A 24,194-nucleotide genomic window follows, 5' to 3' on the forward strand; every position below is an offset into this window, starting at 1 on the left:
TAGAGGCGAACTTGAATCTGGAACTTCAAAGTATAAATTTCAACCCAAGCTCAACTCAAATTAAATTCGAGTTCAAAATATATATAACTTAGAGCCAAACAGAAATTAGAAAAATATTGTCTAAGCTCACAAAATTTCGAACTGGGCTTGGATTATTTCAAGTTGAGTCCGCCCGAGTTGCAGTCCTAGTTGAAATTGAACATGATCAAATTTATTCAAAACCATGCATGAATTATTATTCTTGTTTCCGATATTAGGAGCTTCACAAGACATGCATTAAACTTGATTTTGATGTTAAGCTCGACTTTAGTGAGCAAGAAAGATTTGAGAAGGTACTTGTCGGGTGAGTGGTAGGGTACAACCACCCATAGCCCTACGAAAAATATATTTAATTGTGTGTATGGTATGTAAGTTGTGTGTTGGTTGGACAAAATTTTTTTGTATGAATTTTAGTGTCAATTAATTTGTCTTAATCAGCTTGCGGAGCAATTAATCAAATTAGAGAGGAAGTTGGAAAAATAGTTGGGAATTGAAAACTTAGTGCTAATGTGCAAGAATGCATTGAGTCACATGCAATCTAAAGTTGTGCGTTGTCGAGTCAAAAAAAAAAAAACACACAATCCATGTATATAATTATTTAAATTGAAGCATTAAAAGAGTCAATAATGGTAGATGAATTGGTTACGCAAATAGTCACGTCTCATCAATCATCATCTTGAAGTCTATTTAGGCTGAGACTAACCTTGAAGGAATTTGCACCACAACAATGCATGTCCTTCACCTAAAATTCTCTCCGTTTTCTTCTTCATCAATAACTTTGTTATGTGTCTTCCTTTTGATCAATATCACCCAAGCTCTAACAAAAATTCCACACAATGAATCAATTCCTGCAGTTTTTATGTTTGGTGATTCCATAGTTGATACAGGCAATAATAACAATATCCAAACAATAGCCAAAGCCAATTTTCGTCCATATGGGAAGGATCTCGCCATCGTGGGAGGAAAACCAACTGGAAGATTTAGTAATGGAAAGGTTCCCGCAGACTTGTTTGGTAGGAATGAAATTTTTTACTTTTATTATATATTTAAGAAACAAACACACACACAACTTTTCTCACACTTACCAAATTTTGCCACTGATATATACTATTAATTGGATTTTACCAAATTCTCTTCATTTGTCAGCGGAAGAATTGGGAATTAAAATGCTCTTGCCGGCATATCTTGATCCAAATCTGCAAACTGAAGATCTCCCTACCGGGGTGAATTTTGCTGCTGGTGCTGCAGGATATGACCCTCTAACATCTGAGCTCTCTCTACACAATTTTCTTTTCTATTGCTTTCTTGTGTTTTTGTCTTTTGTAAGCTTTCACACACACACATATATATATATATTCTTTGCAAAATTTACTAATTTTTTTTTTTCTTTTACTTTTTAAAAATTTTTGTACAAATTTTTTTTGTTAAATATCAGACAGTTATATCACTGTCACAACAGTTAGACTTGTTCAAAGAGTACATAGAGAAGCTGGAAAGGGTTGTAGGCAATGAGAGAAGCAGCACCATTTTAGCCTCCAGCCTGTATGGAGTGGTAGCAGGCAGCAATGATATTACCAACACCTACTTTCTCACTCCTTTCCGGAGATCACAATACGATTTTCCTTCATACGCGAATCTTATGGTTAACTCAGCTTCTAATTTCATGCAGGTATATTTTAGCTAGGTCAGCACATATGCAATTTCAGAATATCTATTCGGTGCTCCCAATGTAACACTAGTTTAAATTTAAAACTAAAGTATAGTGGCAGCAAAATATATAACTTTTGGTGTCACAAAATTATAAGGATGATTCAATTCCATGAACTATATAATTATATAAGGAGGATTCAATTCCATGAACTATATAATTACTTATAGGTAAAAAATTATTGACTTGACATCCCTTCGCGACACCAAAATTTTATAATGCAATTCAATTACATAATTGTTGGAGAGTTTAATATGAATTTAACATGTCAAAAATGAATAATGATAAATAATATGAAAGTCAGATGTATCTAAGTGATTAACAAGAGTAGAAATAATATCATCATAACGTTATTAAATACATCTCGTATTTACATAAATTTGATCGGATATATCCCACTATCATTTATGGTCAAAAATATAATTTTTTTTAACTTTATTTCCAAGTCAGGACTTGTACAAGATGGGTGCACGTAGAATTGCTGTTCTGGGTTTGCCGCCATGTGGATGTTTGCCATCACAGAGAAGTCTATTTGGAGGAGAACAAAGACAGTGTGTAGAGAAGTACAATGAAGCAGCACAGTTGTTCAACAGCAAGCTATCAGAGCAGTTAAAATCTCTTGACAGCAAACTTCCTGATTCAAAGATTGTATATATTGATATATACAGTCCTCTACTTGATCTGATTCAAAACCCCAATACATACGGTAAATTAACTGTCACCAAACTTATAATATATACTGTATCATTATTCAGGCCTCTTTTTCTTTTCCTTATTATTATTATTTTTTTTTGTTTTTTTTTTCAATTTTTCCAAATAAATCAGGCTGGTCATACGAAATCTATATATATATATATATATATATATATATTATTCTATTCTATTTTTATAACTTTTTTGTTTTTTTTATCGAGTAGTTGGATTTTACTGTATATATTACAATCACAAGCTTATAATATATAGTTAAGTTTTAAATTCATCTTTAATTATATGTGTATACAAACAAAGTCTTATTTCTAAAATAAACTATTTCTAAATATTATTTGTCTAGTCCCTCCTATCATTTACCCCAAAATCCTCAATTTGATACATTCATGTTTTCTTTTGTTTCCTTTTAACTTGTTTGGTAATGCTTTATTAGTTATGATACCACTAGACTATCTCAAATTTATTCCACGCAACTAGGAATATCATAATCTTTCCATTTTCTTGTATATTGATCTAGTGTGTATGTATACACACACTTGGTAATATAAATCTATGGCACTAGCAGGTTTCGAAATAGCAGATACAGGGTGCTGTGGCACTGGTAGAATAGAAGTGACATATCTTTGCTCCATCTCCATGCCATGTACAGATGTGTCTAAATACCTATTTTGGGATAGCTTTCACCCTACAGAAAAAGCATACAGACTACTGGTCCACCAACTCCTCAACAAGTACCTCGACAACTTCTTCTAGGACTATTCACCTTTCTCATGGTAATTTAATTCTCTCCTGTCAACCTTTGTTATAATTTCATGTTTCAAAAATAAGAGCACAGCAGTTATTTGTAATGTTGGTTACCTCATTCTGTAAATATTGTTACATATTATTTGTTTTGAAATATTTATACCAAACTCAAAAAAAATTTGGGTTTGTACAACTACAAGTGGAACTACTTCATTTTTATTTACCATACTTTCACAATCTATTTGTTTGTGTGTGAATTTGAGAGTAAATTTTGTCTTAAGTTTGTTTATGGAGCCCTAAGGACATATCTGAAAGATGAGGTGTGATCAGATTACTGCAGTGTAATAACAGCATTGGTCATCCATGCCAAATATGAAATCGGAATGATATAAATGTCTTTGAGATATAGGTTTATGGTAGGCGTTGGCAAATTTCGGTGTCAAAGCTTGATGATCAAGTTGTAATTTTTGGTTTATCGTGAATGATCGTCGGAGCTGAATTGGAAGAGCCTCTTACCGTGAGATTGGATGAAAAATCGCTTAGAACAGGTACATGAGTGAGGGTGATTTATATTTAAGCTAGATAGGATTACAATTGAGTTTTTGAAATAGAAATTGCAATCTGGACAAATCTGACCCATCCTACTTATTTCAACTAGTCGCACTTGGCCAATACTCGGAGGTTATCTCAGAGTTGCAATCTGCCAAATCTGACCAATCGCACTTTCCTGGACCAGTCACATTTCTCAGAATCTCTGTTCTTTACAGACTAGACATTCCAATCAGTCCAACTGGTAATAATTGCGGGATTCAATATATTTTTGGTAACTTCTAAGTTTCCTTTTTGATCCAAATTCTTTGAGATGTCTTAGTGCGATTTAAAAACTTTTTTCTAACTATTTTGAGGACTCTCTTGGATATAAATACCTCTATAAACTACACCCCTAATATAATTTTTGTGATGAAAATATAAAATCATCTTTGACACCATTGTTGGAGTTAAAAGAGAGAGATTTTGGAAAAATTATAGTCTTTTTTAGAACACACACTTAACCACATTATCTTTTTTAGGTGGATGTTCTTCATCTGATTGATTTACTCAGTTTGATTAAAGCAATAGAATTCTTTCATATTATCGAAAGGAGAGGAATTGGTCACTACAAAGGTAATAGATCATTCAAGTAGTGTTTGTGTTCCGTCAATATTAAGGAGTAAGTCTGAAGTCGAGAGCGTTTTTATGAGGGGTCACAAAGCCAAAGGCATTCAGTAGCTAGTTTTTGGAAGAATAGAGAAGGTGTGAGCCTAAGTTAGAGTTGGTAACTTAATTTGCTTTGAGATAGTGGATCGATTTTGCCAGAGGTGTCAAGCTCTCCGTGGTTTTCTCCTGAGTTGGATGAGTTTATCCAATAGGGTTTCCACACTAAAAATCTCTATGTCATCTCTCAAACTTTACTTTACTTGCTTATTTTCTGTTCATATTTGTGATTATGGATGTTTAATGATTGATAATTGTTGGTAATTTAATCAATCACAAAAATCAAGCAAGTTGACTTATTCACCCCTAGGTCATTAGAATATTGTGAGTGTTCAAAATGGGGCTAACTTTCATCTGGTTGTCAATATGGCAAACTTCAGGGGGTGTGAGTGTAATTAACTCTTTTCTCTACAAGCCCCCATAATGCCTAGCTTCAAGAGACTTTATTTACCTAAAATATAGAGATTTTTTCTCTTTAACAACTATCTCTCTCTAGAAATTATGAGTTTATGCAGCGGAAGATAATGTGAAAAGTTTAAGTTTTTAAGGAAAAGATTAAAATCTGTGTCTTTCTATTTTAATCAACTTTACTTAATTTAGCAATAAATCAATTAATCACTGGCAGAATAAAAGTAAAATAAAACAAATAAAGTTTGAGAGATGACACTAGGATTTTTAGCGAGGAAACACCAATTAGTATAATAGACCAATTGTTGTAGGAAAAACGTCGTGTACTGTGTAGTCCAAAGTAAACCGATCCACTATATTTGGAACAAGGAACAATGGACTTTGACTTAGTCTCACACCCTATCATTCTACCAAAAACCAATTATTGACAATCCTCTAGCTTTGCGACGTCCTATCCAACAACTCTTGACTTCTGGCTTACTCTTGATCTCTGTAGAAGGATTGATGGTAGAAGGAACACTCCTCAAATACTTTGACCCTTTCAAAGTGCAATCGCTTTACCCATTTTCTTCAAGATTTGAATTTGATGTAAATGAAATAGATCGGCTTCTCTGATCGTTGTAGATGCAATATTCAATAAAATTTGAATACGATCAGGAATTGAACAACACCCTAAATTCACTCTTGTGTCTATGTGTGTGTTCAAGAAATAAAAACAGAAAAATTATACTTGATTTTCTGCAAAATATCTCTCAAATAGTCTTTTAATAAATTAAAAGTTGTAATGCAAAAGTCGTATCAACCTAGATGTAATTCAAGGTTTATATAGACTTTCAAAGACTTAGATATGCATATGAAAATGTAAATTTCATGCATAAGGCTTTTGGAAAGAAGTCTATACCAAATAGGAAATTTAGACAGAGTAGGAAACAAATTACCTAAACTGTATCAAACAACTTGAATCGGTAGAAATGTTGAAACTGGTTCCCAAAGGACATAATGCAATTCTTCGAAGTACAGGATCTTGAACCGGTAGCCAAAGTTAGTACCGGTTCCAAAAGAACAAATTTTTGAGGGAAGGTTTAAAACTTGGAAAATTCCTTATTTTGGTAACTTCAAAAGACATACCATGCATGTATAGTATCCTAAGTGGGAAATAACTTCTTAAAAGTGTCGTTCATACCTTTTTCGTAGATCTCGGTTTATCAAACTTGAATAACTCTTCAATTCCATAGCCGATCTCAATCTTGATTTGGTAACATGAAAATTACAACTCGATCGGACTTATTTTAACATTGAAAAAAGCCAATTACAATAAATTATATCTCACAATCTCCCCCGTTGACAATTTCGTGACAAAACCACGAAAACAAATATAATCTACCCAAGCAAAAAAATAATAGACCACAATTTGTCAAGGACATGGAATTTTTTTTTATTATTATTCTCTGTTCTTTTCTCTTTTTGGAACTACCAGTGAAAGTTTAATAAAAAAAACATTTTATAAAAGCTCCCCCTAAATGAATTATCCACTTGTTCTCCCCCTTTTTGGAACAAATTGACAAAGTAAGCAATTATAGAGAAGAAAAATAAAGAGAAACAGGTCATTAAGATGAAATATGTCATTACACAGCCAAAAATCAATATCCCAAAACATAATGACAACCTCAACTTAACAAAACATGATGCATGAATGTATGAGAGAAAGAAAATAGACAGATCAAATCATCATCATCTCCCTCAAATGGAACAATAGAGGTTGGAACATCACCAAAATCAGCACCACCACCATCACTACCATCCTCATCATTATCAGCAACAGTATCATCTCTATCATCATCCTCATCAACCATAAACGGATCTGGAAAAATAGGTCTGTAGACATCCTTAGTAGAACCACCTGCCTACTGACCTCTAATATGCCTCATTTCAACCTTGAGATCTCGTATCTCATCCATGACTCTCTCAAACATGGTATTCTGATTATGAAGTAGAAGAGAGTACATTAGATTCGCATCGTCTCTCGAGAAATTCCCTTTGGAAGAAAATATCCTAGTAATCTCTGGCATCTAAGATGGAGTAGTATCTGATCCTCTCTAAACCTTCCTTGCATTTTCCCTTGCAAACTTTGACTTGTTGAGAGCATGAAGATCTAACTTAGTCAGAATCACCTGATGATAAGCCCAGGGAAGAAACAATATCTGATTTTTCCTATAAAATCCCACAATAATCATAGGGAAATGAGAGGATTTCCTCCTAGAATTGTTCTTGTAATAAGTAATCATTAGATTCATAATAGAAGGTCTAATGTGAATCTGTGCTCCAATAGCAAAAAGATACAGAACCTGAGCTCATTTTAATGTAATCCCATCCTTCTTCCCAAAATAGCCAAGATTGGCATGTTAAACAAATTCAGAAACGCTGCCTCATCAGTGACATAACGAGAGGGGATGTGATCGACATACCTAGGAGACCCCGGTGCATATAGAGTGTCATAGATCTCTTGCCATTTAGGACCCGGACCTCAGATAGGTAAAATATACCCCGTTCCACTTACTCTCTTTGGAACACCCAAAATAACACAAAATTTATATTCTGTGAAGAGATAATCGATGCCAAAAATTATTACTTCAAAGAATCCATCATCATTGACTTTGCGAATATTCGAGTAGAAGTAGTGACCATCTTTGGCAAAAAGCTACAATCCATGTTGGTGAAGAATAGCCAGTTATTCTTCTCAATATAATCAACAAGCTTCTGCCCAACACTATCACGAAGCTTCTTCAAATTCACATTCCTCTCAGTTTTGATTGGCCTGCCTTTGTAGACATTTTTATACGCCTTCTAAGCGTGCTCATTGTAAAAGTGATCACGAGTGAACTCGATCCTTCTAGTAGTAGAAATAGAAAAATACCCAGTTGGTATCTCTAGAAGGGGTGAGCTCATGTCCATAAGAGTATTTGAACCTTCTTGGGGCTCACGGATGACTATGTCAGTTCTAGCTCTCTTTGGAGCCTTTAGTGCCATAATACCTTCAACCTTAGCTTCCTTAGATAGTCTTGGAGGTATTTGATCTTTGGAAGATTTTGGTTTGAAGCATCTAAACTCGTTCGGGAACTTTGTCGAACACTTGGCGTGTGTAATACTCCTAATTTTAAAAGGATAGTCTCGGCATTGTATTTATTGTTTTATTTTATTTTGTGTGATTAATTGCATATTTGCTTAATTATTTAATTTTTTTATATTTTGGTTTGATTTAACTATTTAATTGTATTTAATAATTATTTAATTGTGTTTATTTAATTGGTGATTTAACAGTCTAATTATGTATTTAAATTACATTACGTGATGCATTGTTTTAATTGAATTTAAATGTTTTAATTATTTAACGTGGCTTTGTTAATTGGTAGCACACATAGTTACAAGTTAGGTTTTTGTTTTATGGGCCGAGTAAGTCAGTTTAGGGTTTGATAAGTTTCACGGTTAGCCGACTAGTTGTTATTTAGTTTAGATTTTTGTATCATGTTATAAATTAGGATTAGTGTTTCCTTAAACCTATAAATATAAGTATTAAGGTTGGTTAGGGTTTTAGAACCCTATTCACGACTGTGGAGGCAGAGAGAGAACAGAGGAGGAGTATAGTAGGAATCGCCGGAAAACTTAGGAACACGACGCTAGGATTTTGAACCGAAATCTCGCAGGCAAGTTCTAATCCTAACTCTTTTCCTTTGGCTCATGTTCTTTACATGTCTAATGCAACTCCAGGACTAAATAGAGATTAAAATTAAACTAGACTGCATGTCTGAATGCTTAGAAACTGGTTGTGTTTACAAGCTATGTATTGGTTGTTTTTAATTCTTTCTTGTGTAACTCCTGAATTAATTCATGTAAACTGATGTATAAAGAGTTGAATTAGTCTGTAACACATTGGGATGGTTGATTTATTTAGAACAGTACGTGTTCTTGAATGGTAAACTGCTTGTTCTAACTTCTTGTTGCATATTTTGTGTCTCGATTGATGTCCGTGAACGAATAAAGCATTAAATTGTTTCTAGATCACACTTGGACATAATTTTAACCAATAGCAGCCTTAGCAATTGAGGACGTCGCCGGAGGTGACACAGGTGAAGGAAAACGAGCAGATCAGGAAAACTGGGGAAAGAGGCGGCTCCCCACAAGGGGGAGCCGGCTCCATCAAGTGTAGAGGAGGCTCCACATGGTGTGGAGATAGCTCCACTCAAGGGGGAGGCAGCTCCCCTTATGAGGGAGGCGGCTCCTTCCCCTTCTGTTGTATTTTTGACGTTTTGGTTGATTCCGGCCTTGTTTTCGACACTACAGATGTATTTAGGAGCTGTAGTTAGGAAGTTTAGTTGAGGTCTAAGATCAAATTAAATCTTCATAGGGCTTGTTAATGCATAATAAACCAATTAATTTTTATTATTTGAACAGTATATAATTTCTAAGTATATTGGTAAACTGTTCATAGAGATTGAGGATTTAAATTGCACAACCTTATGTGTAGCAATTTATCTGTGAATGGAGTTATTGTTTATTCATGTTTCTGTGGTAAATTATAAGCATGTTAGATTACAGAGTGATCATATGCCTGTAATGGATAAAATGATGTATACATATGTTACCTGTATTATAAATTCCTTTATAACTGTGTAGGGTTTTAAGATAAGCATGTAAATTTATATATTCTATTATGCTTACTTGGATTTAATTGATGGTTGCATGTATGATTTGTATTATCAATTATGGGACTATGCGGAGTAGTATCAAATGGGCATGTTAAATTACAAAGTTTAATCATGCTTAATATGGAACAGTTGGTGTTTGTATGTAATGTTTCACTATCGATTGTTAGATATATGAAGTAGTTGATAATTACATTTATTACTTGTTTTATCAACTATTAGATGTTGAATTACATGCACCGGTATGGGACAGTGGCATGTCTAGGTTTGGATTAGCTTGAAACGCTATGTCCTACCTATATCGGAATAAGGGAACGGATTATAAAAATAAAATCCTACTTATATGTAAGCCTCTGCGGCTGAATAAGCTGAACGGCTAACTAGATTTATTATTGACGGATAGGACGGACTTTAAGTATATATTTATGGTACCGCGATCTGAGTTTGATTCTCAGAGTCGTCGGTTTGGAAGCGTATATGTAGTAGGATGCGTTGCTGGATATGATAGGTCGAGGTATACCCTGTTAGGCTTAGGTACTTATGCCCACTCAGGTGCGTTTTGCATGTTGTCTTCTATTCAGGTTAAAACCCCCTGCATAGCCCAGTAAGAGTCTTGTAGTGTGGATATATATACATATGGATTATATAGCTATTGTTGAATTAGTTAGAATGTATATACGTATCGAGTCTCTGCTTGGATTGTAATAGGATAGAACTTGTTTGTAGGCCTGACCCACTTCTATTTTTCAGGTATTCGCCAGTTCCAGACTTAGACCTGATCGTGCTGAGTAGAGACTATTACTCACTCTTCCGATGACGTAGGACTTCTCTCCATGGTTTAATTTTGGATGTTCTTTTATTTATTACATTTCAATTGGATTTTATTAGGGGTCCACTCGAGATGGATTCCCGAGTTGTTAAATTATTGGAGGTTTTGGATTTTAAGTTTTTAATTTTAAAGGATTCTATTTTAGATTTCTTCTAGCTGTTAATTATTTATTCATATTCAGTTTTGTAATCTGTGTTCATTTAAAATACTTTAATTGTTTAATATTCCCTCGGGTTCAGGCTTGGGCTGATCAACCCGTGTCTCCGATCCGAGGGGTATCACAGTTGGTATTAGAGCACTCTAGGTTCAAGTGTCTCTAGGATGGTTCGTATTAAGACTTTCGCGTAGTATTTTCTCTTGATTAGAGCTTAAGTTTAGGATTCATTGTATTCCTTTACGGTTCAGTTTAAGTTGTTATAATGTCTGTTTTTTCCGTGTTAATAGATGGTTAATGCTAAAAGAGGATAGAACATGCAAGGAAATAGGAGACAAAGGAGAGCGGCATGTACGCAACAAGATCGCCTACAGCGTCAGCTAATGGAGGAAGAACAGCATTTGCTAGAGTTTCAGGATGATGGTCAATTCTATGAAAAGCAGAAAGAAGTTTAGCAGGCTCAAGATCAAGTCAGAGATCTAGAGTATCCTCCTCATATCAATGACCTCATTGCTCGAGCTATAGAAGCAGAGGTAACAGCTGCACTTCAAAATTAGCCTCAGGTACAGCCGACACCAATACCAGCACCGATTGTTCAGACTGATACTTGGGAGAATGCTAGGAGTTCTTTCACAAAGGGGAGCCCACCTAAATTCACAGGCTCCACCGATGCGAAAGCAACTCATCAGTGGAAGAAGGATATCGAGCGACATCTTCGATGGGTTCAGTGCACGGCGGTTCAGAAATAGATACTTGCTACCTTCAAGTTGGTCGGTGATGCACTACAGTGGTGGGAGTCAGTTACCACCACAGAGGAGAGGGTGTCATTGACTTATGATCAGTTTAGTGCATACTTTGATGAAAAGTACTTCCCTTATGCAGTCAGGGCAGCTATGAAAACTGAGTTTCTTAATCTGCAGCAGGGGAACATGACAGTGGCAAAGTATGAGCAGCAGTTCACGCGCTTATCTCTTTTTACTCCAGATGAGATGGATATAGAGGAGAAGAAGCGCAATAGTTTCGTTAAGGGACTAATGTGGTCTATCAGGAGAGCTATTATAGGTAGTCCAGCCTATACTACTTACGCTCAGGTGGTAGACGCCACTCTATAACAGTATCAGTTGACCGTAAACTTCAGACAAGTCAAGGGTGAGAAGCGGGGTGACAGCGACTCTGCTAATTAGTCAGCTGAGAAAGGGAATAGCAACGGATACCGATAGAATGACAAAAGCAAATTCCAAGGATAGTAGTCTTGGAAGAAGCATAAGGGTGGTTAGGATGCTAACAAAGATGGGGTACCTATTCAGCGATAGCAGAATGGGGGACATAAGCAGAACAAGGTTAGCCACAGGCTAATCGACAGAGGAGGCCATTTGGTACTTTCCAGGGTAGCTGCTATACCTGTGGAGAGTATGGTCACACCTCCAGGTAGTGTCTTAAAGCAGGACAGAGACGGGGACAGCATGTGCAGCAGGGACAGAGGGCGCCAATACCTTTACCTGCTCCATAGGTTCCAAGGATTCAAAAACAGACATTTTCGGCATTACCGGCACCGCCGCAACATCATGGACAGGCACCGCAGCAGTTGCATTACGGCAGGGTTTTCAACCCATGCCGCAGGATATTCAGGCACCTCAGGCTGTTGAGGGTATGTTTCTTATCCATAGTTCAAAAGGTTGTGTTTTATTTGATATGGGTGCTACACACTCATTTATAGCTAGATCTTTTGTTGCTTTATCTAGAATGACAACACGGGTATGCAGTAGACCTCAGGGTATTTCTATACCGTTAGGTAATACAGCTATTCTACATGAGAGTGATGGGTCTGTGACACTAGATATTGGTAGACTCAGATTTCTAGCCAATCTTTTGGTCCTGGACATGCATACTTATGATGTGATACTTGGGATAGATTGGTTATCGTATTACCATGCCCAATTTGATTGTTATGATAGGTCTGTTGTTTTTACCATACCTGATCATGATATGTACTTCATCGCTATGCCACGTCCTAACAGGGGCACTAGCACTTATTTGTTCCATATGGAGGAGGAAATGGAGGAAGGGACCACTGTATCATTGGATAGCATACCAATTGAACATGAATTTTTGGATGTATTTCAGGAGATTCTAAGGTTGCCGCCTAGTCGCGAGATAGATTTTGTAATTAACTTAGCTCTAGGAACTACGCCTATTGCTAAGGCACCGTATAGGATAGCACTAGTGGAGATGCGAGAGCTGAGGGATCAGATTCAATAATTACTCAGCCAGGGATTTATTCGTAAGAGTACTTCACCTTGGGGAGCACCGGTTCTGTTTGTGAAGAAGAAGGATGGTTCACTTCGCCTATGTATAGATCACAGGGAGTTAAACAAGGTTACTATTCGTAACAAGTACCATTTGCCCAGGATTGATGATCTTTTTTATCAATTGAAGGGAGCTACATACTTCTCTAAGATTGATCTGTGGTCTGGATATCATCAACTTCGGGTTATGAAGCAGGATGTTCCAAGAACAGTGTTTCTCACTAGATATGGATCTTATGAGTTTCATGTCATGCCTTTCAGATTAACTAACGCAACAGCAGTTTTCATGGGTTTGATGAATAGAGTTTCAAGACTTATTTAGATCAGTTTGTCATTGTCTTCATTGATAACATCTTGATTTATTCTAAATCAGAGGACGATCATGCTAGACATCTATGTATAATGTTACAGACGCTTCGTGAACACCAGTTTTATGCCAAGTTTGAGAAGTGTGAATTTTGGCAGCGGGAAGTGAAATTTCTGGGTCACGTAGTGTCAGAAAGGGGGATAGCGGTAGATCCAGCCAAGATTTCAGTAGTGGTTGAGTGGGGACAGCCTACTTCACCTACCGAGATTTGGAGTTTCCTCGGATTGGTAGGATATTATCATAGGTTCATCTAGGGGTTCTCCAAGATAGCAAGACCACTCACTCATCTAACCAAAAAGGGTGTACGGTCTGTGTGCTGAAGACTAAGTTGACCTTTGCACCAGTTTTGTCTACCCCACAGAGTAGGATAAAGTATATTGTCTACACAGATGCTTCTTTGCAGGGTCTTAGATGTGTTTTGATACAGGAGGAGCGACCGATTTCATATGGATCTCGTAAGCTTAAGCCTCACGAGCTCAATTATCCAACACATGATTTGGAGTTGGCAGCTGTGGTCTTTGCCTTACGTATTTAGAGGCATTATCTATTGGGTGAGTCCTTCAGATTATTTAGCGATCACAAGAGCCTACGGTATTTGTTTACTTAGCGGGAACTAAATATGAGACAGCGTCGATGGTTAGAGTTTGTGAAAGACTATCACTTCTCTATACAGTACCATCCAGGGAAAGCGAATGTGGTGACGGATACACTCAGTTGCCGACCCGTTGCTAGTCTTTGTAACGACCCGGGTTTATATTCAACCCGGTGGGTTAGTGATGTACCGAGGATTGACATGATAACGGATCCAGACGCAGAAGCAAGAAACAAGACAATGGTCTCCCAAGGCATAACACACCTCTAAGACCCTAAGATGTCCTTCCATGAGGTCACGAAATTCAAGGGAACAAGGCGCAGAAGCGAATGATAAACCTAGGTCTCTAGAGATACAAACCATCCCTAGGACACCAAGGTGACTTCCCATGAAGTCATGAAACTCAAGGAAATCACCGGAAGTGGAGACTAGGATAAAAAGGTTAAATGGTATCCTGTGGCACCAACGACAACAGGAGGATCGAGATGTAGTTCAAACTAGACCACGTACACCATTAAATGGCTTAAACAAGATCAACAAGGTCAAGTGGGAACGAATGAAACAAGGGTAACCTGTCTAGGCAATTCAACAAGTACTTACATAGAATGTGCTTTCTATATTTAACCCACCAGATTTGATAACAAGCTTCGTCCTCATTCACTAGCCAATTTACATCCCCTCTCACATGAATACATGATAATTACATCTTGTTAACCAGTCAATTATCCTTCATTAGGTCTAATAAGCATTGTTAATCGAAGACACTAGTTTCCCGTAATTTACATGTTACTTTAATCTCTTAAAACAAATTTAAATTCATTAAATTATTCTAACAAATTCAAACCAACTAACTTACAATTATATACCATATACCTACTTAAAGTAGGGCTATGACTCATATATAACAGAAAATTTCCAAAATCAACTATTTTAAAATCAGTTTTAAACTTTTGGGGTATTACACATCAGATTTACCAGCAAACAATCAATCCAAAGTTGAAGTCTATCAAATTCGACAAATTATCATTAAATCAAATCAAAGAAAATTAAATTAAATTGCTATCCAGTTGGCAGTTACTGAATTATTAATTTTACCTTCATCGATTATAGTAACCTTTTTTGGTCTACACGTCAAGACACGTATATTAGTCTCTTTAATTCCAGAATACACCTTTGCTTCAAACATTTCAACAGGAGCATCATCCTTATCCTTATCCCTAGCCTCAAAGGTAATATAAAACATGGCACCAGCAACAGCCTGTGAGTTTGCCTTCACAACCTTCACAAACTCGTAATTTGTATACTACAAGACAATTTATAATATGAAAGGGGTTAAAAAAAATTGAAGATTTACACAAAAGGAAAAATAGATTGGAAAAATAAAACTACAGACATTATTCATGTTGTAATGATCAACTGCTAACTTCGAACAGCAGTTAAGCTCTTTGAGTGATTCATGATGCTCGAACTCTTCGTCAGGCTTGAGATATGGTATAATGGTACCCAACGCAAAGACGTTGGGAAATTCAGGAACGTCAAACCCCTGTAATGTGCATAAAAATTAGTCATCTAAATACACAAACATATATATGCGTGTCTGTGAACTATTGAGGGCATTAGCTTGATGTTCCAGTATAATAGGTTGTAGACACTTGAGGTATAAGCATAGGTTGTAGACACTTGAGGTATAATCACAGTTCAGAGAAAACAAAAACAAATAAGGGTAAATGGAAATAAATTATTGACATTATTCAGATAGATCTATATAATATATCTCCACTGTTTCATCTCCTCAAATCAACTAATGATCAAAACCTCATCATAATCATACACATCTAATTTACTAATAAAATTAAACTAGCAATTAGCAAACACAACAATAATTCCAAATTTGAAGTCTATGAAATTCCACAAATTGGGATTATTAAATCAAATGAAAGAAAATTAAAACAAAATGTTATTGAGAGCATTAGGTTGAAATATAGATGGAAGAGACACTTGCATCGCTGGCTCCAACACGAGTATAGTACTCGAAGGACTCTTTCTTGGTCATCTCGTGAAGGCCATCGTTAAACCCATCATCAAAAAAACCCTCTCCTTCTCCTTCGCTGTCACTATTGGGATCAGAGACAACGTCGTTTGAGAAGTACCTGAATTTCTAGTTTTCCTCTTCATCCTCATAATACGATTTATGGCCATGAGGTTTTGCTTTCTTCGGGAATGGATCAGATTCTTCAAAAGAGTTTGAACCACTGCTAGAGCCAGATGAATCCATGTTCGCAGCACCGATTTTGGGGGAAAACAGCGAAAGCCCCCACCCCCACCGCTACCAAAAGGAAAAACAAACTCACTAAGGTTGCGTCTGAATAAATAGGAGAGAAAAGAAAAGGAAGTATATTATTAATTAGAAGAGAAGAGAAAAGAAAAGAAAAGAAATGATAGTAATAATTTTTATTTATGTTTGGATAGATAAAAAAAAAAAAAAAAAAAAAAGTATAGTATTCTTGTTTGGATATGATAGGGAGTAAAAAAAAAAAGAGAAATGATAACAATAAAATTACTATTATATCCTTTAAAATAGATTGGATATGAATTATTAAAATACTACTTAAACACTATCATTTCTCTCCATATCTTCTCATTTTTGAAGAGATAGAAAAGGAGAGATAGGGAGCTATCCCTCTCTATCTTTTCTTTTCTCTTATTTTAACTTACCCAAACACAATTTACACTATTCTTTCTTTTCTTTTCTCTCACTATCCCTCCAAATCTCTCAATCCAAACATACCCTATGAGATGCGCGTAAATTGATTCAAGGCAAAGTTAAACCAAAACAAAACAAAAGATTTAAGGCTCTGTTTGGAAAGACCTAGTACATTGGAAAAGAAATGGGAAACCAATAAGAAGGAAAAGCAAACATAATAATAGTATTAAGGGCAAAGTACAAAACCTCTCTGGACTTGTAACATTTTTCAGTGAACTCTTATCTATTTTTTACTAAAGAACCTCTCTGGACTTATAACCTTTTTTTTCCAATAAGTTCACCCTGTCTAATTTTTTACCAAATAACACATTCAACTATATAAAAAGGTAAAAGAGTGTATATTTGGACCAAAATACCTTTTTATTTAAATCTTAATTCTCCCGAATTTCAAAAATTCATATCTCATAAACCATATAGTTAAAAATTGTAAATAATATGTAATAACCCGGTCATTTTCCTTCCTTTCATTTTTCTCATTTTTACCAATTTTCTTTTTCCGTTGATATTTTCTTTCGCGTAACCTCACTTTTCGTGTTCGGAGTTGATTTTTGACTTCACGTGCTTTCTTTCAATTTGGTTTCCTCAAAATGCATAACTTCACATTTGGAGAAAAGCTCGCTAGTTGTTTCTTTTTTCCGCAAGGGTGTAGATGAAGAGATTCTTCAGAAATATTTTCGTTTCTTAGAGTATTTTTCATAAATATCTTTTGGAGATATTTTGATTTAGGAGTTTTTAAGAAAGTATCTTTTGTAAGATATTTTCATTTAGGTCATTTGCGTAGTTATCCTTTTGTGTAGGGGCCTTTGTGCAATTAACGAAAGTTAATTGCAAAGTGTCTCCTTAGGGCTTGAATTCTCGTACGGGATTCATTTTCACATTTCGTCGAGTCGTGTACTCTTAAAATTGTCTTTCGGTAATTTTTTCCAGTTTTTGGATTTTTGACCCCGGTTACCGCCGAACTTGCTCGAGCATTTCATTCCGCACAGAACTCAGTTTTCGACACCGTTTCTTTCGTTGTTCATTTTTTCTCATTTTAGTTCTTTTTCGTTCACAGTGTTTTTCCGTTTGAGCGCGTCTGCACAGATTTCACTTTTCGGGGCCGGGCGAGACCCGTTCGGGACACTTTTAAGGTTTTTCTATAAATAGGGGGAAAGAGACAAAATTTTAAAAGCTCTCTTGTCTCTCCTATGGTTGGCCACCATTCTGCCACCTTCTTCCTCTCTTTTAAGCCTTCTCCTCTTGGATTTTTCCTTCGACAATGAAGGTATAAGTGTTGACCTTGACGAGGCCTTTGATTCCAACCGATTGGAATCCCATTTTGGACATTTTTCGAGTTCGGGATTTGGCTCGGGTTTGGATTTCAGTGTTATCGCAAGAGGGTTTCTTGTTCCCTTTGTTGTCCCTGACAAAACCCCAAAGTGGCGTCGCATTTGGAAAAGTTTCATTTTGGTGGTTTTTGAGATTTCATCTCAAATTGAGGTAGGGGGTTGTTGTATGTTTATTTACTAAGTGTTCTGGTGTTTTTGGAGCTTAATATATATTGTTAACATACTTGATAAGCCAGTCTTGTATATAGATGGATAATCTTTGAAATGACTTAGGGTTTAGTGATCTAAAAGCATGTTTGGTGCATATATATGTGTAGCTTGCCAAATTGGAATTTATATATATATATATAATGTGTAGAGATAACATAATAATTGGTGGTTTGTGGAATTATAGCTTATATGTATTATATAGCTTGTATGATAATTCAAAGCCTTGGAAGTATGGATATCTTCCCGTAAGTAAATTGTTTTATTTACTAGATTACTTGACTTTAGAGACTTTTCATATTTGGATGATATTCTCTTGTAAAGTAATACATTTAATTACCTTGTGAGCATACTACTAACTTGTTGTAGAATTAGTACTTGTGGCCTCCTAAAATGGTAATTTTACTTAACATGATATATGATATCATTGTCTTATATAGCTTATTTAAATATATCTTGTATATGTATATTACTTATTTAAAATATTACAATTGATTACCTTGAAAGCTTGTTACAAAAATGTAACTTATTTAGTACTTGTGGCTTAGGATGGTAATTTGGCTCAATTGTTGTAAAATATTCTTATTTTGTGTATAAATTGCATATTGAAGACTTGACATGTCGTATGCCATTTGGACTTGAATTCTAGGACATGGTTTGTGTGGATTCAACCTTACTTGTGCATGGAATGTGGCTAATCGCATTATTTATTTTATAAAGTTTTGAACTTGTTGATTTTGGGAAGCTTGTGAGGACAATATATATATGTGTGTGTGTGTGTGTGTGTGTGTGATGGCTAGGGTTCGGCTCTAATACGGAGACAAGAGTCTTCCTAAGTCATATAATGCGTAATAGGTAGTACCTTGTGGGTCGTAATTACCCAGAATAACTTATACACGTGCACACTAGGTAGTACATTGTGAGTCGTAATTACCCAGAATAAATTGATTTGTCAGTGACCATGTGTCTTAGTCTTTCCACTAATTGATTTCGCATTTAATTCGAAGTAGTTAATTATGGATTACTTGTAGCTTATAAATTGGCGATTGCCTTGGATATTTAAATTTTATTTAGTATACTTGAACTTGTATACTTGCTTATGTATTTAAATCTCATTTAGTATACTTGAACTCGTATACTTGTTTCATTTATGTAATGACCCGGTCATTTCCTTCCTTTCCTTTTTCCTTAGATTTTTACGGATGAATTTTTTTTCATTGAAACCTCTTTTCTGAGTTCGGTTTCTTGTCATTTAGTGTCATCTTGAGTGCTCAAAAATGGTTTCTGAGACTCTTTCCTTTAGATTGAGAACTTCCTTTAAGGACCGAGTCATTTCCACATTTTTCGTTTTTCAACACTATTCACTTTTGTCTTTTTCTCGTTTATCACTTTATTTGCACAATCTTACTTTTTGTGTTCGGATTTGATTCCAGTTTTTGCATGCATTCACGATATTTAAATTCCATGCCATGTGTATTTTTACTTTTTTAGAAAAGCATGTTAAGTGTTTACTTTTCTTGTAAAGGATATGGATGCATAACTTTTTTGTAATATTCTTAACTTGTAGGGGTTTTGTGTAATTAAATAAAGTAATTATTTTTGGTCTTAGGGACCATTTTGTAATTTAATTTGGAAAAGGACCTTTTTGTAATTTTTGAAAAGTGTGGCAAGTGTCACACTCCTATGAAACCACTTGTTGACATTTTGGTGGAACCACTTGGAAGCTTAATCTCTTGACACATGGACGGTCGAGATTCACCCATTTGTTGGCCTAGGATTGGACCACTTGTTGGCTTGGATGAGTGACAAGTGTACGCTCCAAATTAAGTCTTGTAATTATTTTTGGGCCACTTTGGGATTATGGTTTTAAAGGAGGGTTTTTGTGCAATTGACCATAGATGTATGTGTTAACCATGGTGTAGGATCACATAAGGAGTGGAGGATTTCTATTTCCTCCACTCACACTTCTTCACCTTGGTTCATTATCTTCCTCACCACAAAACCTAGCCACCATTGAAGCAAAGCTTGGCCTAGAGCTTTAAGCTTCATTTTGAGGCCTTTCCACTCACCTTAGACCATAAAGCTTAGAATACTTTTTGTTCCCCTCATCCTCCTTTATATAACCCTTGAAGGGTTTTCCATTTTGTGTTGATTTGCCTTGGATTCAAGAGAAACAATCCTCTTGTGAGGTAGGGGCTGTTATAATTCATTTTCAAATTGTTTTACTTGCTTTTGTATGAAATATAAGTTGTATGCATATCTTTTGTTAATTTGATAAATTAATGATGAATCAAAGCTTGCATATAACTCACTTTAGACTTGATATATGGCATGGCCATGACTTGATCTTTGTTGTATATTAATTTGGGGTAATTTAAATGAGTTTTCAAATCTAGAGATTTAATGAAATTAAATTGATTTAAATTCTATTAAATTGTACCTTACTTGTATTCCATTTTTGAATTGATATATGGCATGGCCATGACTTAGTCCTTGTTATATATTTATTTGGGACCATTTGAACAACTTTTGAAAAATTAGAGATTTAATTAATTTAAATTAATTAAAATCTACATAATGTTATCTTGCTTATTTTACACTTTTGATTTGATATATGGAATGAGCATGCTATGTTGTTTAACATATATTAATTTGAGGTTATTTGGAATAGATTTGAAATCTAGAAACTTTCCATGATTAGGTTGAAAATCTCTTAAAGTGTAGTATTTTAATTACCTTGTGTGCATGCTACTAACTTGATGTAAAATTAGTACTTGTGGCTCCTTAAAATGGTAATTGGACTTAGCATGATATAGAATATCATTGACTTGAATAACTTATTTAAACATATCTTGTGTAGGTATATAACTTGTTAGAATATTATAATTGTTTACCTTGGATGCTAATTACTAAATTGAAGCTTATTTAGTACTTGTGGCTTAGGATGGTAATGTGGCTCAATTGTTGTAAAATATTCTTATTTTCTGTATAAATTGCATATTGAGGACATGACTTGTCATATGCTATTTAGACTTGAATTCTAGGACATGAATTGTGTGGATTCAACCTAACTTGTGCATGGAATGTGGTAACTTGCATTTGATTTTGTATAAGTTTTGAACTTATTGATTTTGGAAAGCTTGTGAGGACATAAATTATGTGATAGTTAGGATTTGGCTCTAGTACGGAGACAAGAATCTTCTAAGTCATAAGTGCGCACTAGGTGGTACTTTGTGGGTCGTAATTACCCAAAAATACTTGTTTGGTCTAGCGACCGCATGTTCTAGTCTTTCCACTATTTGTTTTTGCATTTAATTTCAAGTTGTTAATCATGGATTACTTGTAGCTTGAGAATTGATGCTTACTTTGGGTATTTGAATCCTATTTAGTATACTTGAACTTGTATACTTGCTCCATGAGTTTAGATTGCATTTAGTATACTTGTGCGATGTATACTTGTCTTATGCGTATCTTGTTTGACTTAGTATACTGGTGTTTCTGTACTTGATTTACGAGTTTTTCCATATTAAATGTATACTTGAGTAGATATGCTTGGACGTTGCATAACTTGTTTTAATATGGTTTAGCATACTTGAAAATGTATGCTTGGATATCGTATAATATGTTTTGACATTATTTAGTATACTTGAGCATGTATACTTGTATTCCGTACTTCATTTCAATTGCATGAGTAGCTTAGGATGCTCCCCAAGTCTCACCATGACATAGACGTTAGGTGGCATGACCCTTTTGAATTGTTTCAAGTTAATGTAAAAATCTCTAAAGAAATCGAGTCTATGCATGCTTATTCCCTATGAGTAAACTTGTTTACTCACCCCAAAGTTACTGGGGTTTTGATCAGGTACGAAGACTTGGTTCGTGATGTTTATCATTGCTTGGATGATTGTAGACTTAAAGGTCTTACCTCTTGTAAAAGTTGGCTTGAAATGCCACTTATAGCATTTTTTGTTAAAATGTGTATATTTGATTCCATTTATATAATGTGTACATGAGTACACTCTTTACAATATATTCGACATATATGAGATGAGGCTGGAGGCCAATGACATGTAAATTGTATCCTATGTAACTTTGACTTCATGAAATATTATGAAAATATTAAAAAATAACAAGTTATTGTTTCACCATGTTTGCATCGGGTGTGGGAATTCCATTCTTTTTCTTTCATAGGGTCTCATTAATCATGTATGAAGTGTGGCCAAGGGCCAAACGATAATTTCCAATCATTTGATAATTTCGGATTTCAAAATTTCTATTTCAAGTTCATTTTCGCCTTTTTGGCCGTCGGGGGGTCGGATTTTGACTCGGCCATTTTCGGGAGCCGCGGACCATTCCTGCATGCTCAAAATCACTTATTACGTTTGCGTGCATATTCGTTTCAGCCTAGAAATGCATTTGGGGTCAAATGCATACTTGGTGCAAAGTTGCATTTTCGCTGTTTTGAGCCTAATCTGATGTAGGGGCATTCTAGACATTTTGCAGCGAGTTTTTTTTTATTTCGTCCGCGATGTCAGGTAGAAAACATGATTTTTTGGGGGGAGGGGGGGTTTCTTCTTTGTGTTTTTTTCAAAAAGACCCAGAAAATCCTCAAAATCACATTTCAAACTCAAAAATCTGCTAAGCTTGTTGCAGAACGAGTGCTCGTACATGGGACTCGAGTGCTCGTAAATGGAGCAGTGGGATTTGGCCCGGGCATGTTAAACTACGAGCGCTCATATCCCTTACACGAGTGCTTGTCCGTACTGTTCATTTGTGTGTGTATGTGTGTGTTTTGGTTCAGCAATGCACTTCCAACTTCGGGTCATCATATCTTCTTCATTTTAACTCCGAATTGGTCCGTTCTTGAGTCTAAATTGACCGTGTCGAAATAAGATTTCCAATAGTGCCAATTACAGTTTTAGATTCAATTTGTGACTCAAGATATTCAAGCTTTTGTAAAGTAGTGTCAGGATTTAGTTCTAACCAGGATGGGGTTTCCCTTCCTTCAACTTTAAGACTTGATATCTTTACCGTCCGGACTCCAAATCAAGTGATTATTGAGTCCATCTTTGTTAATTTTTCATTGTCTATTCAATGGTATACACGGGGGTACCCATTTCAGTTTGAAATTACCATTTTACCCTTTTAGCCTTAGGTGCTCGTTTTTCTTTGTCTTGTTGTTTCTCCTTTATCCGGACTCTGAATCATGTGATTCCTGAGTCCTTCTTGATTAGTTTTTCGTTGTCTTTCTAGCGGTGTGCTCGGTGGCACCTGAATCTATATTTTTAAAAATGACTATTTTGCCCATGGGGGCTTAATTGTTATTTCCCTGATCTCTTGCTTCCGCACTCTATTCCTTTGGGTTTTGTGACCTCATGGAAGGTCATTTTAGGGTCTTAGAGGTATGTTATGCCTTGGGAGACCGTCATCTTTTTTCTTGCTTCCGTATTTTTGGATCCGTTTTGGGTCATCACAGGACACACTGGGTTGTAAAAATTCAGGGTCGTCACAGGTAGTATCAGAGCTCCTAGGTTCGAAAACCTTAGGACGATGAGTTTTTGGTGCATATCATGCTTGTGTTGCCATGCTCTATGTGTTTAGTTGCTTCTTGATAACATGTTTACGTGCTTATGTGGACGTATGTTTAGAAGTTTACTTTAACTGTCTCAGCATGATATACATAGTTGTTGCTTTAGTATATTGTATATGCTAGTCTGTCTAAATACATTGCATATACTTGTAGGCCTCAGCATATTGTGTGTGCTTGTCTGTCTGAGCACATTGTATATGTCTGTTTGTTTTAGCTTGTTGTATGTACTTATCTGCCTTAGCATACTGTATATATTTGTCGGCTTCAGTACATTATATGTGCTTATCTGTTTTAGCATGTTGATGATTTATGCTTGTCTGCTTAGCATGAGGGTTATGCTTGTTTGTTTTGGCGTATTGCATGTGCTTGTCATTCTTAGCATGATTGTATGATGCATACATCGACATGCCTATGTGATCCTTTACTACTTGTGTAAGTATGTAATTTATTGCTATGTTACGTGTCAACTGCTTACTTTTATGTCTTGTTTAGGCAT

At 35.6% G+C, this 24,194-nt stretch overlaps 1 protein-coding gene and 1 long non-coding RNA gene across 2 annotated transcripts; one reads left to right on the forward strand and one right to left on the reverse strand.

Annotated features, from left to right (window-relative positions):
• The first annotated feature begins 443 nt into the window (after positions 1–443).
• On the forward strand, positions 444–3,438 carry LOC132277387 (GDSL esterase/lipase EXL3-like). The gene is made up of 5 exons (XM_059779274.1): positions 444–1,052; positions 1,186–1,346; positions 1,475–1,708; positions 2,198–2,453; positions 3,021–3,438. Exons 1-5 carry the CDS (start codon positions 767–769, stop codon positions 3,206–3,208), a joined length of 1,125 nt encoding a protein of 374 aa, XP_059635257.1. The 5' UTR covers positions 444–766; the 3' UTR covers positions 3,209–3,438.
• An 11,404-nt stretch (positions 3,439–14,842) lies between these two features.
• Positions 14,843–16,159, reverse strand: LOC132266200 (uncharacterized). The gene is made up of 2 exons (XR_009477846.1): positions 15,960–16,159; positions 14,843–15,352 (listed from the first exon to the last, which is right to left on the reverse strand). It is a non-coding gene; the product is annotated as an uncharacterized LOC132266200 (long non-coding RNA).
• Between the last annotated feature and the right edge of the window lie 8,035 nt (positions 16,160–24,194).

Source organism: Cornus florida, unplaced genomic scaffold, assembly GCF_030987335.1.
Source record: "Cornus florida cultivar Cherokee Brave unplaced genomic scaffold, ASM3098733v1 CherokeeBrave_3.0.0_Hap2_Chr01, whole genome shotgun sequence".
Classification (NCBI taxonomy): Eukaryota; Viridiplantae; Streptophyta; class Magnoliopsida; order Cornales; family Cornaceae; genus Cornus; species Cornus florida.

Coding starts and splice junctions, on each gene's coding strand:
- LOC132277387 (XM_059779274.1), top strand. CDS start 767: ATGCATGTCCTTCACCTAAAATTCTCTCCGTTTTCTTCTTCATCAATA. Junction 1,053..1,185: donor GGTTCCCGCAGACTTGTTTG/GTAGGAATGAAA, acceptor TTCATTTGTCAG/CGGAAGAATTGGGAATTAAA. Junction 2,454..3,020: donor TCAAAACCCCAATACATACG/GTAAATTAACTG, acceptor TGGCACTAGCAG/GTTTCGAAATAGCAGATACA.